The sequence below is a fragment of the Thunnus albacares genome, chromosome 11 (assembly GCF_914725855.1).
Source record: "Thunnus albacares chromosome 11, fThuAlb1.1, whole genome shotgun sequence".
NCBI lineage: Eukaryota > Metazoa > Chordata > Actinopteri > Scombriformes > Scombridae > Thunnus > Thunnus albacares.
The window spans coordinates 21,994,037-22,008,889 of record NC_058116.1 but is presented as its reverse complement, the minus strand read 5'-3'; the positions used below and the strand labels follow the sequence as shown (position 1 = coordinate 22,008,889).

The 14,853-nt window shown below is 39.1% G+C and overlaps 1 protein-coding gene across 4 annotated transcripts; it reads right to left on the bottom strand.

The window, feature by feature from the left end:
* Positions 1–568: 568 nt before the first annotated feature.
* On the bottom strand, positions 569–14,410 carry spopla (speckle type BTB/POZ protein like a). Of its 4 annotated transcripts, XM_044365667.1 has the most exons (13): positions 14,223–14,410; positions 13,949–13,981; positions 11,670–11,753; positions 9,186–9,299; positions 8,576–8,697; positions 8,134–8,285; positions 7,861–7,988; positions 5,499–5,676; positions 4,795–4,850; positions 4,542–4,664; positions 2,767–2,909; positions 2,607–2,660; positions 569–2,079 (listed from the first exon to the last, which is right to left on the bottom strand). In XM_044365667.1, exons 4-13 carry the CDS (start codon positions 9,261–9,263, stop codon positions 1,935–1,937), a joined length of 1,179 nt encoding a protein of 392 aa, XP_044221602.1. In that variant the 5' UTR covers positions 9,264–9,299; positions 11,670–11,753; positions 13,949–13,981; positions 14,223–14,410; the 3' UTR covers positions 569–1,934. The 4 variants fall into 4 exon arrangements, with proteins under 4 accessions (XP_044221602.1, XP_044221604.1, XP_044221601.1 ...); XM_044365669.1 differs by lacking the exon at positions 13,949–13,981 and having other exon boundaries at positions 11,659–11,753; XM_044365666.1 differs by lacking the exon at positions 13,949–13,981.
* Between the last annotated feature and the right edge of the window lie 443 nt (positions 14,411–14,853).

The following is a 14,853-nucleotide window of genomic DNA, read 5'->3' as shown; positions in this document are numbered from 1 at the left end:
TCCACTGCTTCTTTAACAATCTCATTTCCTACAATCCAAATGACTGAACAAATTTTTGATTGTGACGATGCCACTGCAGGTATCTTCTCTTTCAAGCGTCACAGTTAGTAGAGGAAAGCAAAAGAGGAAGATAAAAGGTTGGAGAGGCATCCTAAAGCAGAGATGGCATCAGGGCTTTTCCTGTGCTGAGAGGGGCGTACGAGGATCAGCGAGCTGTCGGTGAAGACGTCTCTGTTCCAGCAGGGAAGAGTGGCCTTGTGCACTTTAATTAGAGATTGTACCGAGCATTCACACATGAAACAAAAGGAAAAATGTCTTTCATGTATTATACAGGGTTCAGCGTTATTGATGTTACTTTGCTAATGCAGTGCACATTTACTTTTGATTATCACAGTGGACCACCTTAGCCTGACATCCACGTCCATTAACACAACCATTAAAGAGAAACAGTGTGGATGATAATCACCATTCCTGAGTGACTGAAATCTAATATTTGACTTAATAAATCCCCAGTTAAAAAAAAAAAAAAAAAAAAAAAAGAGAAAAAGAAAAAACCTGGGCAACGTCAGACTGCTGGAAAATGTTTTAATGGGTTAATGCAGGCATTCTTGCAGACAACAACTTCCATCTTTTTTGCTTCCAAACAAAAGTTTCAACATCTCACCATGATACTGAATGATGAGTAATATCATGTAAAAATGATGCTACCCTTTTAATTTACAAAATCCTCTGAAGTGTCTGTCACACCACACTACATACGAGACGGACTGAATAAACATGACAACCCCTCATTCAAACACAGAATAACATTGCCAGTAGAAGTGATGCTCAGCATCCTACAAATATCCAAGCATGTTAGAGGAAATTTTTGCACATACTCAATTCATTTAATTCTGCACAAATATGTCAGATAATTGCAGAAAAGAAATTGTTAAACAATGAAATTGGTACTTGGACACTTTCTTTGACAATAACATGACCATGCATTAGTCTCTCCACTTTTAGTTAACCACAATATGAGAATATATAATATTTGCAAGTTGGCAATACTAAGGAAAGAAATTCTCAAAATTTAATCTATAACACTTCACAGATGTATGATCTGGAATATGTCATTCAAATGGGAGACTGGGTAAATACGTCCATATACTTCCAATGTTTTATAATATATTAGGGCCAAAGAATAGACACTTTTCCGTCTTACATGTACTATAAGAATTGACACTGGGTCTTCGTAATGGCAGATTACTTTTTTTCCCCCACATATATGCAATAGAACAGACTTTCTTGTACACTGGTCTTTTGAAGATGGTTCAACTGTCATTTACATAGAAATGGTGCCATCAATATGGGGCATACACATCTTTTAAAAAGTGTAAAGAACTGACCTTGCACTGAAAGTGTTCATGCTTTTTAATGTCTAGTCACAAAACGGGCTAAACATTACAAATATATAATATTTCCCATTTAGTTAAACCTTTGTTACGTTCCTATCGAACTCCATATCAAAATGACTATTCATGGGAACTAGTGCAACCTGGAGGAGGCCTGGTCTTTGTGACAAGGCAGGCACAGAGTAAAATAGACAAAGTACTCTAGAGCAGCTCCAGAGCAATGGCAGATATATTAAGGCCATTTTTTAAAATTACAGGAAAAAAAACAGTAGCAGACAGCTTGACTTGCTACCCAGGCTGAACAGAATTCAGTTGGGGCAGCAAAGCAAGCAAGCAACACCGATTGAATCAATTTTTTCCCAATCCATTGATGCCAGTAGTCCACGTGCCAGCCTCCCCACATCCCTGGCCAGAAAACTCCACTCTTCTTTATTCAAGTGTGTTCAGTTTTGGTGGAAATAGAGTGGTACCCTCGCTAGTCCTTCCTTTGTAAACCCATGCTTCACACCTCCAGTAAAGTCCTGGGGCACAATTGGGCAGTCAGGACTGTTTTAGACGCTTTCTGGGAAGACCAAAGGGTGGGCACTGTGCTGAAGCCAGGGCACGAAAGGCCTCGGCTACCAAGTGAGGGTGGGATTGGATCATTGACTTCCAGCCTGCAGTCTCCATTATATCCGTAGCATGACTGTAAGCACAGGCAAAATGAAGTTAACACTCAGACATGAGAACATTAAAACACTCAGGCATACACATTAAAAATCAATAAACATAAATGAGATCGTAATGACAAAGTAAATAAGGGGGACTTGATTGAGAAGCCGTATGATAAACTTGCAAAGAGACATTAGTGCTTCCAGCACATGTACGTAGGTTGAGATTAATGTACGATTAGAATATTTTCACATGTTGAATACAACAGAGCGGAAAATGTTTCAAGGTGTCCTATAAAAACACAGTTCATCATCTGAAAGAAATACTTCTCATAGTGACCATCTCCTGTCCGTTTAAAATTCTACAAATATTCCATTTCCAGGGTTTATCCAGGTATGAGTCTATTAATAACTTGGATACAAAGATATGGAGCTTCAAACTGAAAAGGCAAATAGCACTCTGTCTGCCTGGGCTAAAACAATGAATTCTAATGCATCTGGTGGGGGAAGAGATAAGAGTGTGTTATTAATCTTGTGTCACATATATCAGCTAATTACATACTTGCTATTCCAGTTCTTTCCATCTTTACAGCCCAGCTGTCTCAGGACACTGCACCTATGGCAAGGAGATAAAAAGGTAAGCATTCAGGGCTGGTAAACAGAAATGGCAGCAGGAATTTATCACTGGAGGTTTTTTTTTTCCTCCTCCCTGCGATACTTGCCTGTTGATAAAATCTATGGCTTGTGCTTTGAGCTGCTCGGCACTGTGCAAGTCTGCTAGGATGAGGGTGTCGGCCACATTCTCCACTGAAAGGCTGTTGCACAAGGCCTCTTCACACATGACCTTTAAACGCTCCAACGCGTACTTGGGGTGGTGGTGAGAGAGGGACACAAAAAGCAGCAGTTACAGTCAAGATGCAAAGTGGTAGTCTGTGATTTGAGGTGTGGCTTCAACTGCTCAACAAACATAAGAGATACAGGTGCAATCAGTTACTAAAATTGTGAATAATTATGGCTGCAGTAGAAATAGGGGAAGAAATGAACAAGATTCAAAACTTCACCACCAGCAGGGAGATTTATCACTTTAGGCTGTTGCTCAATATTTTGGCTCACTGTTCAGTTAAAACTCATCTATCAAATGTATGATCAGTAGTTATTCGCAATGCACTTTGCTTAACCTACAAGAGGGATGTGAGAACTGGTGAAAGAATGGTGGTGTCAAGAAAGGATTTAAGAGTACACAGGAGGCTTCAAATCACAGTCCTCTGGTGAAATACTGCATTATACCTATAAAGCTGCATTTATTACAAATGCAAAATGACATGAGCAAAAATATGTACATCTCCTGGCGGCATAACAACAGAAGGGGGGGAAAAAAATCCAAACTAGGGACTACAAAGCAGATTAAGTCTCCACGTCCTCTTGGAATTTAGCCCTTTCTGTTCATTTGGGACAGTGTTATTCTGTACCGCCTATGTTTATTTTGAACAAAACACCGCCTCAAGTGAAGTTTTTTTTTTTTTTTGTTGTTGTCATAAAGTATGTTTTCATACTGCTGAGACTTAAATCCTATTTCAGTGACACAATAATGTTTTTATACCAAGATAATGACCAAGGAATTTTCATTATCGCCACACGCCTACGTAGAATAGAAACCATATCACGAACTACAGCTTGAATGGGTTAACTTGAACCATCTTATGACTGTCTCAACAAAAGCAACATTATAAGCTTCGCAAGCAGTATTTATTGAAGAGCGACTGGAATGTACAGAATTATATTTTACAAGGGTATAATATTTTTCATACCTTGTACAAACATCTTGTATTGAGGGGAAAAAAAGAGGGGGGGCTGAAATAGTCTACAATTTCACAATTTACCAATACTGAAATGATGCCGCTTTAGATGCAGACTAACAGCTGTATAGTTACATTACAGATCACATTAGCCTCATTGACTTTCATTCAATGCTGGTCTCTCTATTGACTGGTGGAGGCTCCAAATGCTCAAGTAGAAGACAGCAAGGTGCATGACTGCCCATGACTATACTGTATCTCAACTTACTGTTTCATTGATGTAATTACTAACTTGACATAATTCCTTGTAGTGATACACTAGTCAGAAACTGCCAAAAAATAACACACTTAAACAATGGAAAGCAACTTAAAAAATGAATTAGCAGTGTTTGAATAAAAACTGAAATTCTCATCTCAGTCATTTTGATCAGGTTGATGGGTCCAAGTTCATGTATTTTGATAATGTTTGTAAAAAGCAAAGCAAGTGTTGAACCTGGGGATATTTTCAGGGTGGGGCAGGTGGCTAAAGCCTAAATAAATACAGGATCTACAGTATAAGGTAACATTGTTGTATGGTATTTAACATACAAACCAAAGCATTGTATAGAATTGCCTGTGAAAATGTTTAGCCAGAAATTAAGGAAATTATTTTTCTGCCTTGGAAAAACATCAACAAGACTTTCAATTATTTTGACACTTACTTTGTCTGCAGCTGCCAGCAAATTGTCTGCCATCTTCTCCAGGTTTGGGGCCTTTCCTGTGTAGATGAAGCCCATCATTTCCTTAAAGACATCTGGGTCTACATCGCTGATGTCAACACGGTTCTGCCAGGGAAAAATAAAAAGACTCTTATTACCACTGTGTTACAGTGAGTGGTCATCGAGAACATGACAAGGTATTTTGAGCTACTGTACATGAAGAAGCGTTGAAGCAAATGTAACCAGTTATTCTTACCTTTTTACTCTCTTCCATTTCATGTTCAAACATAGCATTAAAGACCGGGGACCTTGCTGTCAAATAAATAAATAAATTGGACACTGATAAATATAATGACCAGTCATCATATTATACAAATCATATCAAGGTATAAAGGCACTTTTACAAAACAGCGTTTAAAAAGGAGCAAATAAAAAAACGAACACAAAAAACCAGCTACAGAATACTGAATTATTACAGATGTTGCAAAATCCATGTAGCTGCCACTTTGTCAGCATTTCTCTCTGACCACTGCAGCTGCCACCACCATATCTAATGGAGCCAAGCTGGAAAAGAGAGCTAGACTTTCAATCTCCTGGATCCTACAGTCATCTGGGTCAAGCAGGGCCAAGCAATGGTAGTGGGGTGGATTAGCGCCCACTGCAGAACTAGGCCGCTACAAATCAAGCCAGGAATACAGACCCTCAGTAGCCTTTCAAGGTGCTTATGGCTCTCCATGAGAGGCCGTTAAGAACAGGCATGACATATCTCGCTAGGGCCTATTTGGGGGTTTCTCTCCTGGTTGCTGCTTACTAAAGGCCACGTTCAGACAGATATTAGCCCTGCGTGGAAAAAAACACAGCCCTCTCGCTCTGAATCAACAAGCCCGTAACAACGCAGCCCCCATGCACTGTTTTCTGTCTGAATCCCTGCAAGGTGCTGGGGGTAGAGGACCTTCTTACCTGCAAGGATGGATTTGTGGGCTTTGAACTCCTGCCCTCTCACATAGAGGCTGCAGTCTGTGAAGCGTGAACACTCCCACAGGTTCCCCAGGTCATCAGACAGCTGACACTCCGGTACCTTCAGCATGTTCATGTTGGACTGGCCAGAAATGTTAACAGAGTCCTGGACAACACTTACCTGTAACAAAAGAAACATTTCAGAGACAAAAAAAAAAAAGAAAAAAAAAAAAAAATCACTGAAGCTGTCTCATCAAGGCTAAACATCCTAATACATCCAGTAGCAAATACTGTATGTCTAACTGGACTGGAGAAAAATATAATTTGTGTTTAATTAGCTCTTTTTAAAAAAGAGTTAAAGACTAACAAACCTGCAGTGGGAGGGACTCTTGCTTGCAAAAAAAACAACCACTTGAAACAAAAATTAATTAACTTTGCAGAAACACCTAATTCTGTCTTTAATTTGAATGTCATTTGTTTATCAAAGTGGCAATTCCCTAAAAATTGTTGAATCTATCTGGAACTTCTGTCTGGCACACTGTCTAATCCTGCCAGTATTTGGCCAATTGCATTTACATGAAAATTCATTGACACTTCATTTAATTTGTCCCTTGAAAAGACATTTTAGGAGACATTTATTCTTCCTGACATACGCAATTCAATTATTTTGAGAACAAGTGTAATTGTAAGTGATGTAAGATGGAAGAAGCATGTCACTCCCACACACAAGAGTTTAAAGGAAAAGTTTGTATTTTTTTTTTGCTGCAACAGCACTTTCTGACCAAACATCTGATCTGTGGTGTAATACAGTGCGCAGCATGTGTAGGAATATGGAAGTTCTATAGTTTCGAAAATGTATTTCTAAAGGAAAAAGCTGTCTGACAGCAAGGTATTCTAAATATAAAGTACACTTTAACTGATATTGATTTTTTAGTTGGGCCTTTATTTAGGTGGCTAAAATACATCTTGATGTTGTCTGCATCCACATTGCTTAGCTTCTGTTCTGGTACTCCTGCCTGCTTCTCCAAACTGGGGGGTGCGGACCAGCATCTACTGCAGGTAATACACTGACTATACCCCACTTCAAAAAATACAAACTATCCCTTTAATGTCATTTGAAGCAATTGCTAACAATATATTTGCTACAGCTCATATATCTACAGTCAGGTATAAACTGGTCTTGATAAGAATTAATCAAGCTAGCCTTGGTTCCCTAAAGCAGTGTTTCCCCTATAATTGTACAGGCCTTGTGGGCCTCCAGGACAAGGAGAAGTGTTTGAGAGCCTCTGAGCAGCTCTGTTTTGAAACGTGAGTCAACGTCTATGTCGTTGCCTTGGAGACTCCTGGTAGCGTAGCTCTTTTTAAGGAATAGGGCAGTGCATACGCGTCGGAGTGGTTAAGTGAGAGAGCAAGCAGCAGAAAAGTGACGTGAATGCAAGCAGAGGAGAGGAAAAAGTTAGCAGTAAGTTGTCAATCTGGCAGTAAATGTGCAGTACAGGCTGCAGTGTGTTGGTTAATAAATGCTGCAGCTTCTCAAGGCCAAGAAAGGTCTCGTCTGTTTGCCCCAAAGTTAGCAACAATGGGTTAGAATGGGACCCACCCACCCCACCCCACCCCACCGCCAGGCCAAGGCAGTCAACATAGGGGAAACACTGCTAAAGGTTGCACATAACATTTAAATCCATCAGAGATCTGATTTTAGTGTTTCCAGCAAAGACTGAATGAAACATGAAATCTACTACTCTGCTCATCATCTGATTCAATATGATTCATTCTGATACTTCCAAAAGATACAGCAGCTTTCATAAAGTAATGTTAATACTTGATTCAGTCAACAACAATAATCTAGCATATGTAACCCTCACACCAAAGATTTAGTTAAAAAACATCATGAACTTTTTAGACAAACACTGTCCTACATCCAACAAAACAGCAGCTCAGTAACGTTGCACAGGTAAGCAGCATTGGGAAAATGAAGATGACACACATGAAAACATGTGGAATCAAACAGTTAAATTAAACACCTTAATGTGATTCTGATCATTTCCAACTTCTCAAATTAATAAAGTCGGTATTACAAAATCAAATCTATTCAGTATCCATTTTTCACTCCTGGTCAACACAGAGACACAGTGTGTCACCAAAGTGACCAAATCATTCCACAGTTCAAGAAAAAAAAAAATCTCCGGTTCAGCCAACAAAATGGGTTTTTTGGTACAGCTGTCTGCACCATGTGGGAACGAGAAAAAGTGCTGCTCTGTGTTATCATGTGCAATTTTCGCAAAATTACAGCAATAATAAATAAAAAGATTGTGACTCTTATTAATTTGAGGAATAGAAAGAAAACCCAGAGTATGGCAATTACCTCACAGAACAGTGTGAGCTTGTCATCTGGCAGGAGTCCATTGGCTTCATCGAGGAGGAAATCTCTCCTGATAAATTTTTTGAAGCCCCAGTCTTTGCCTTGGACAAACCTGTATGCTCTTTGGCTTTCTGTAACAAAAAGAAAATAATGCTAAGTCTAGACATTGCCTTTTCTTGTGTTTGTAAAAATGGAAAAATGAATATATTGGTGGTGTAAAAGGAACACCAATGTAGCATAACTGTATGTGATGCTGTTCTGGGTGCTTGTACTCACCCATCGCTTTTGTCTCCTCTCTTTTAGCGTTCAACAAAGAAAACTTGAACTTTGCTCTGACTTCACTTTTTGGACAACTAACAAGAAGTAAATACAATGACAGATAATCTTTGCTTTCATCATCAAGTCCCTTTGGATTGACTCGCAGACACCTGGGAAATAAACAGATAACACTGCATCAGTCGTTTTACATATTAGTAAAGACAGTCACAACTGGTTTTAATCACTTTTGACAAAACAAGACTATGATGAGTCTTCAGATGATTCTCAGAGCTTTGAGGGAGTGAGTGTGTAATTACTATGCAGGTTATCCACACTAGAACAAAACATGCAGACTTTTTAAGCAGCATTTATGTTTGTGTTTGGGGGAAGTTGGCATTTTCTTTTTTACATTAAACATAGATCCAAAAAGCAAATGCATGAGTTTCGTCCGTGTACTCACCATTTCATTTTGTCATTAGGGCCAGAGGAGAAGGTTGAGCTCTTCAACACCTCCCCCATTTCTTCTCTGCAAAAACTAAAGTTGTTTATGGTCCACATGTAGGAAAACTTTACAACTTTGACCTTGGAACAAGAAGAAACACAAAGAACTGTCAGACCAAATCTGTGTGCTTTTCCATTTTCATTTTTAAAACATAGTAAAAAAAAAAAAAAAAGACTTGGCATGAAAATTTTACCTCCTCAAACTGAAAAAAATGTTTATTTTGACAGAAATTTTACCACTTATGTCTGAGAAAAAGCAGAAGCGTAAATAATAAAATTAATGATGAATGCTTCGGTTTCAGGGTCCTGGTATTGTGTATGCTGGCTTGTTGTCATGGCTTACTGTACACTTGAATAGAGCCAGCATTAATGTTATTATAAATAATTGTGCTTTTCCTACTATGACATGTCAAAATGTCTACCAGAAAAAGGACTATTAACATACTAACGGGAAGAAATTAAAGATCCCCAGTGATAGAACTTGAGATAATTTGACAAGCTATCTGAAACATGATAGATTCTATCACCTTGTATAAAACATGATTCAATTAGTTAAATTGTGTCCAAACCTGTGTGTAACACCAGCTCTCTGCCACAGGTCCACTTGACATCTCCCCAGGAGGAGGAGGGGTGGGAACCCGTGACATCACCAGTTTAGGGGTACCACTCACGTCCTTAAAGCACTAATTGTTCGAAGAAAACAATAAGAAGCATTAACTTTCCCAGAAACTAACAGAACAAAGATCACATATGAACTAAACTATAATCAAACTGGTCACAAAAAACGTTGCAAAAATCACATTAATTTTAATCTGTTTGCATCCAAACTGCTATAAAATGTAATGAAACAAAAAGTCTGCATTCTTTCTACAACCTGAGGTCTTGTACTTAAGTGACACAAGACACCAAATTCTGGAAATCAGTTTAACCACAGTAGCTGACAACCTGAGACAGGCAGGAAAACAAAGTGAATAATTCATGCACCAGAATTTGGTGCAGTCAGCCGAAATTTACTCATGTGGTGTAGCCAAGAAGAGGGGGGCAGGAAATAGTGTGGGCGGGGTTGTAAACATAAACCGTGAGAGTTAGCATGGCTAGCGTGCAAACAACTACAACAACAACAAAGTTGTAAATAATGTAAAATAAACTGTTTTATCAAATATTTTACTGACAACATTTCACTTTTACAAATCCTACACATCAATTTGCTATTCTGTCAATTTTCAAACTTTTGAAAGCTCACCAAAAACTAAAATTCATTCTTATAGCTAGCTACATAGCAGGACAGACAGACTGATTAACTTGCTATCCTCAGGTCCCACCACTAGTCTTATTTATGATTCATGAAACCTAATGCATCCAACCATGACACCTGAGGAGACATTCTGTTACACTTCGTCTTTAGTTGCCACTTGTGTAGTCATGTGCACAGATTCTCTCACAACTTGAGTACAGTCTCAAACTGATTAATTTTGTAAATGAGGAGAGGAAGGAGGACACACATGCTCTCTAGACAATTAAACTGGATACACACAGTCAAAGTGGAAAACAACTTCTCATGTCACACTCTTGACTAACTGATGAGGTGAACTGGGTAGTTGTTACTAAACAAAGCTATTCAGTAACCACTGTGTAGCAAGCCAGTACAGATGATGGTGACAGAAGCAAATTCTACATGTTGTTTTCGTCAACTAACAGCCATTTATTTTTCATGTGCAAACATGCCACTTTCAAATATTCAGTCTTTCTGCCTTGAGTGTAACCATGAAGATGACCACTACAATTATCCATTGCCATGGCTAAAAGTAAAGGTCAAATAGCCTGTGAAGTTTTCCTTAAACGCTACCAGCAATGGGTTGATTAAAAGGTGAAGATGCAAGTTCACAAGAGGTCATTTAAAGATCTCAAACATGAAAACACTTGTCTTCAATCTTGCAAGTGATGTCACAAACCCATTTGAAACAATAGTTGGTCAGAAATGTCAACTGTCACAAAAATGAGTATTGTGAGAAACCTAATCTTAGGGTTGGGTCATTTTCCAGTTCTGCCGGTCCGGGCTGGTGTACAAGCTTAAACCGGGTTGATTTTATGTGAACAGACTGAACCAGCATTTGTAATTATGAGATGTCTAAGCGTCTGACGCGGAGGCTCCGACACTGACAGGGCCGGCTGCTGCTGTCCACCCAGCTGGACGCCAAAGACAAGCTGGAGGAGGTAGGCTGACCTGGGCTAACGGTGCAGATCTCACCGATAACCTGGATAAACCCAGCCGGGCTGCTTACAGCTTCCAGCAGTCTGAGAGCAGCTCGTGTATATCATGTCCATTACATTCCTGAAATGTAATTTCATACATTTTAAGTCACTTAATCAGCATGACAGTTAAGACAACTGTACATCAAAGACAACACAACATCTGGCATGTTCACATAGGCACATTTACTGTAGCTGAATCAGATCTGTAAGTATTTTATGTTCCCTCCGACCCTGACATTCAGGGGATACATCCCCTTTTGGAGTGTCAGCACATTTAATTTCATTTTTCCCCCACAAAGTGAAGTTCATTTCAAAGCCTCCAAGCCCATGTCATCCCTCTCATTCCTCTGATCAAGCCATCTCAAAGTTAAATATTTCCAACTCTCCTTAAAGAGGTATAAACATAGTCCAAAATGCGGAACATATTTTAACTACTGACAAATGAGGATAGAGACAAATCCTCAAATGGTTTTGACATTATTTTGTAGCACTCATCAGGATTAAGTTTTCACAGTGCTGTTTATTGTTCCCCTTGGATGGAGCAGTGACTCTCTAGATAAGTACTACTGGGTCTGTTTGACCCCTTCCCAGACAATCCTTGCTTAAACACTGCACATGAATAGCGGAATATTTAACGAACAGATATCAGGTTGCATGAGTCTACAGACATTTTCTTGAAGTGACAGGTTAAACAACTGTTTTGTAAAGTACACTGCTGCAAATTAACCACTTTTAGCTATAAAAAGTCAAATGTGAAATCTGAATCAGCATGAGCAAGAAAATTATAACCTTCACAGCACCTCTTGAATGGTTGAAAATGTTCAAAGATGGAGTTTATCTAGGTTATCACAGGATCCTTCATGGCCCCATCTTCATGTTCCAGTCTAGAGGGGAAAAGGCAGACATTAGTCCTGGGAAATGGACCTGATGTACCCATCTAAAAGTAATTAAAGTTAGCCTCTTACATGGCTTCCTACATTACTGAGGCATCTGGCAATTAAATAACTATTGTGTCAATACACCTGATCTACCACGGGGTATTAATTAATTATGTAAGTCGAATTGGGAATCCACATAGGAATCGAGAGGTGAGCGGAGCACGTTCTATCTCTCCAATCCACACCGACTCTGACCTGCATTCAGCGCCTCTGTTCGCAGAACCGGATGTCTGTCAGCAGCAGCTCCTGTCCAGCGGCCGGCTAACCTGCCTTCACGAGGCTGACTGACAGCAGAAATTTACTGAACCAAAATAGTTTCCATGTTGGCGCCATGGGAAGAAATCAACAGTGTTTGTATTTATTGATTCATTGATTTTATTTCCCCGCACACCAAAATGAGTGAGGGGAATCTGCCTTTAGTGAAACAGGTGAGCTCACAGACACACTGGGAGCCTTCATCAATGTAGATACTGTTAATAAGTTCAAAACATACATACAGTGGGATATTTGTGTGTTTTAAACAGGTGTCTGTGCAGATTATGCTTCACTATGACAGAAATAGACTCAGAGCGTAAAAAAACGCAGGGAGTCTCTGTGAGACATGTATCTCGAAGTCATTTAATAAAATAGAAGCATATCTGTTCCATGAGACGTGCAAGTGACAGACGTCACAAATATGTCACTACTATGTGAATTGGCTGTAAGTGTCAATACTTACAAAGTGACATCATTTGAAAATGAGAGCTTTCTACCCAATCAAGATCATTAGTTAAAGGATAGGTTCACAATTTTTCAAGTCTTAAAACAACAGTCAGGTACCCGAATGAACATTAAAAGAGGATTTCCTCGACGTAATCATTCCCCTTGTTCATACCGACTATTAAAAGATCGCTCTCACATGTGCTTTCAATGCAAGTGATGAGGAACAAAATCCACAGTGTGTCCACACAGTCATTTTGTGCAAAATGCATTTTAAAGTTTATCTGAAGCTTAAATGAGGCTTCAGCAGGCTGAGTTAGTCGTATTAAGTGGATATCTACCACATCTACTGTCTTTTTAGCATAAAATTCCCTCTGTGTTTCCTCAGACAGTGTTTCCCTGTTGACCTGCCGTGGAAATATAGTAACAAAAACAGGGACTTTGGCACTAAAAAGACTGTAATGTTAAAAGATATTGCCTTGATTTGACTCATTTGGACAGCTGAAGCTTCATATTAGTTTCAGATAAACTTTTAAATACATTTTCAAACAGAAGGATGGTTGTGGATTTTGGCCCCCATCACTTACGTTGTAAGTGCATTATGAAGGGATCTTCCAATGGCCAGTATGAACAGGGGGAATGATTATGGCAAGAAAAAGCTGTGTCAATGTTGATTTGGATACCTGGCTGTTGTTTTAAGACAGAATTGAAAAACAGTGAACCCATCCTTTAAACTAACATATCTAGCCCAATGTGGCACTGCAGGCTGTAAATACCTTACCATATCAAATGTTATTAACTGAGATTTTGGTGATTTTTCGTGTAGCCTAGCCTTTAGCTGAATATTCGACACATAAACCGGCCAATTAAACTAGCTAACTCAAGATTAACCCGCAACTTTGTTTGGCTAACACATTAGCTAGAAATGTTGCTGTCTCGCCTTTCATACAACAGTAAGGATGCTATCCGAGCTGATATCTAGCTTGTTTGCATTAGTTGAAAGCTAAATGATCGTATCTTTCTTTAAGCCTCACAGATAACAGTTAGCATAACTCTAAATGCAATTCGAGATGTAAACGGATGTGACCAACCTTAATAGGAGAAAAAAATCGACATAGCTACAGTTCAATGTTAGCGTAACATCAGGTGTCAACACTAATTTCAAAACCATCAATATCGCTTTCACGATTTTACTCCACCAGGCTCATCGTTCTCTCTAGCTAATTTCACCAAGACTAGTATTTTACGAGGACTATTAAAATGCATTAGCTACGACAATCTGTCAATTCTGTGTACAATACGTTTTTTTAGCTAACCCAAGCTAACATTAATGTTCTCACAAGCGAGATTAATGTTAATTTCCCTTTAGCTTTACACCGCAAATCCAGCTAACACTGACCAGCTAGCTTGACATATTATAACATATTACCGGGCAGACTTACATTAGTTGCGTTACTCCTCTGTTGCAACACCAACTAGCAAAGGATACATGAAGTTAAGTTAGTAATGTGCTGTTAAGACCCCGCGTTACCCGGTGTAAAACAAAAGGGGCCTTCATCCTGTGACAGGATGCTAACTAACCGAGCTAACGTAAACCCTCACGTTTTGGTACAATCTGCTGGTGGGAAAACAACGTCGGCTAACTAGCAGCTAGCCGAAGCTAATCTGTGCACTGACTGCCCACAAAAAGTTTAAAAAGACACGGTGACGGCGTACCTTTCAATTTCATACTTCCATATGTATCGAGTAATGCATATAGCTTTATGTCACAGTCGCTCCTTTCACCCTCCGTTACTTTAAACTGTTTTTCACTCAGACTCTTCACAAGGTTTCTTTGTCTAATTTATATCTGTGCTAGCTTACATCTGTCTAGCTGGCTGGTAGCTTTAGAGGCTAGACTGTATGTCTACTGCGCATGCGCGAAATTTGTATAACGTCCTGCTCCATCTCATCTGTGACAACTGCCACCAGTACAACAACATAGACTAAGAATAATAATATTTATATAAAGAAAAAATGTTATCCAGTGCTTTAGTGTGACAGCTTATATGCATATTATTCAGGCAAGACACACAATAAAACACATTAACATTGAACATTTCTATTGTAAGACACCATATAGTAGTTTGCCCTCTTTCCACATGGACCTTAAAATATTCATGGTGCATGCATGGCAGTAATTCTGAAAGGGATCATTCAGACATTGAGTTATTTTATTTTTTATTTGAGTACAACTCACAGCTTAGGCTACATCTTCACTTTTACAAAAGAAGAAGAACTAAGAAAGAATAACCACTCAGTCAGACTTGTTTGTCTGTTTCCCTCTTTTGGGATCCCCTCCTCTGAA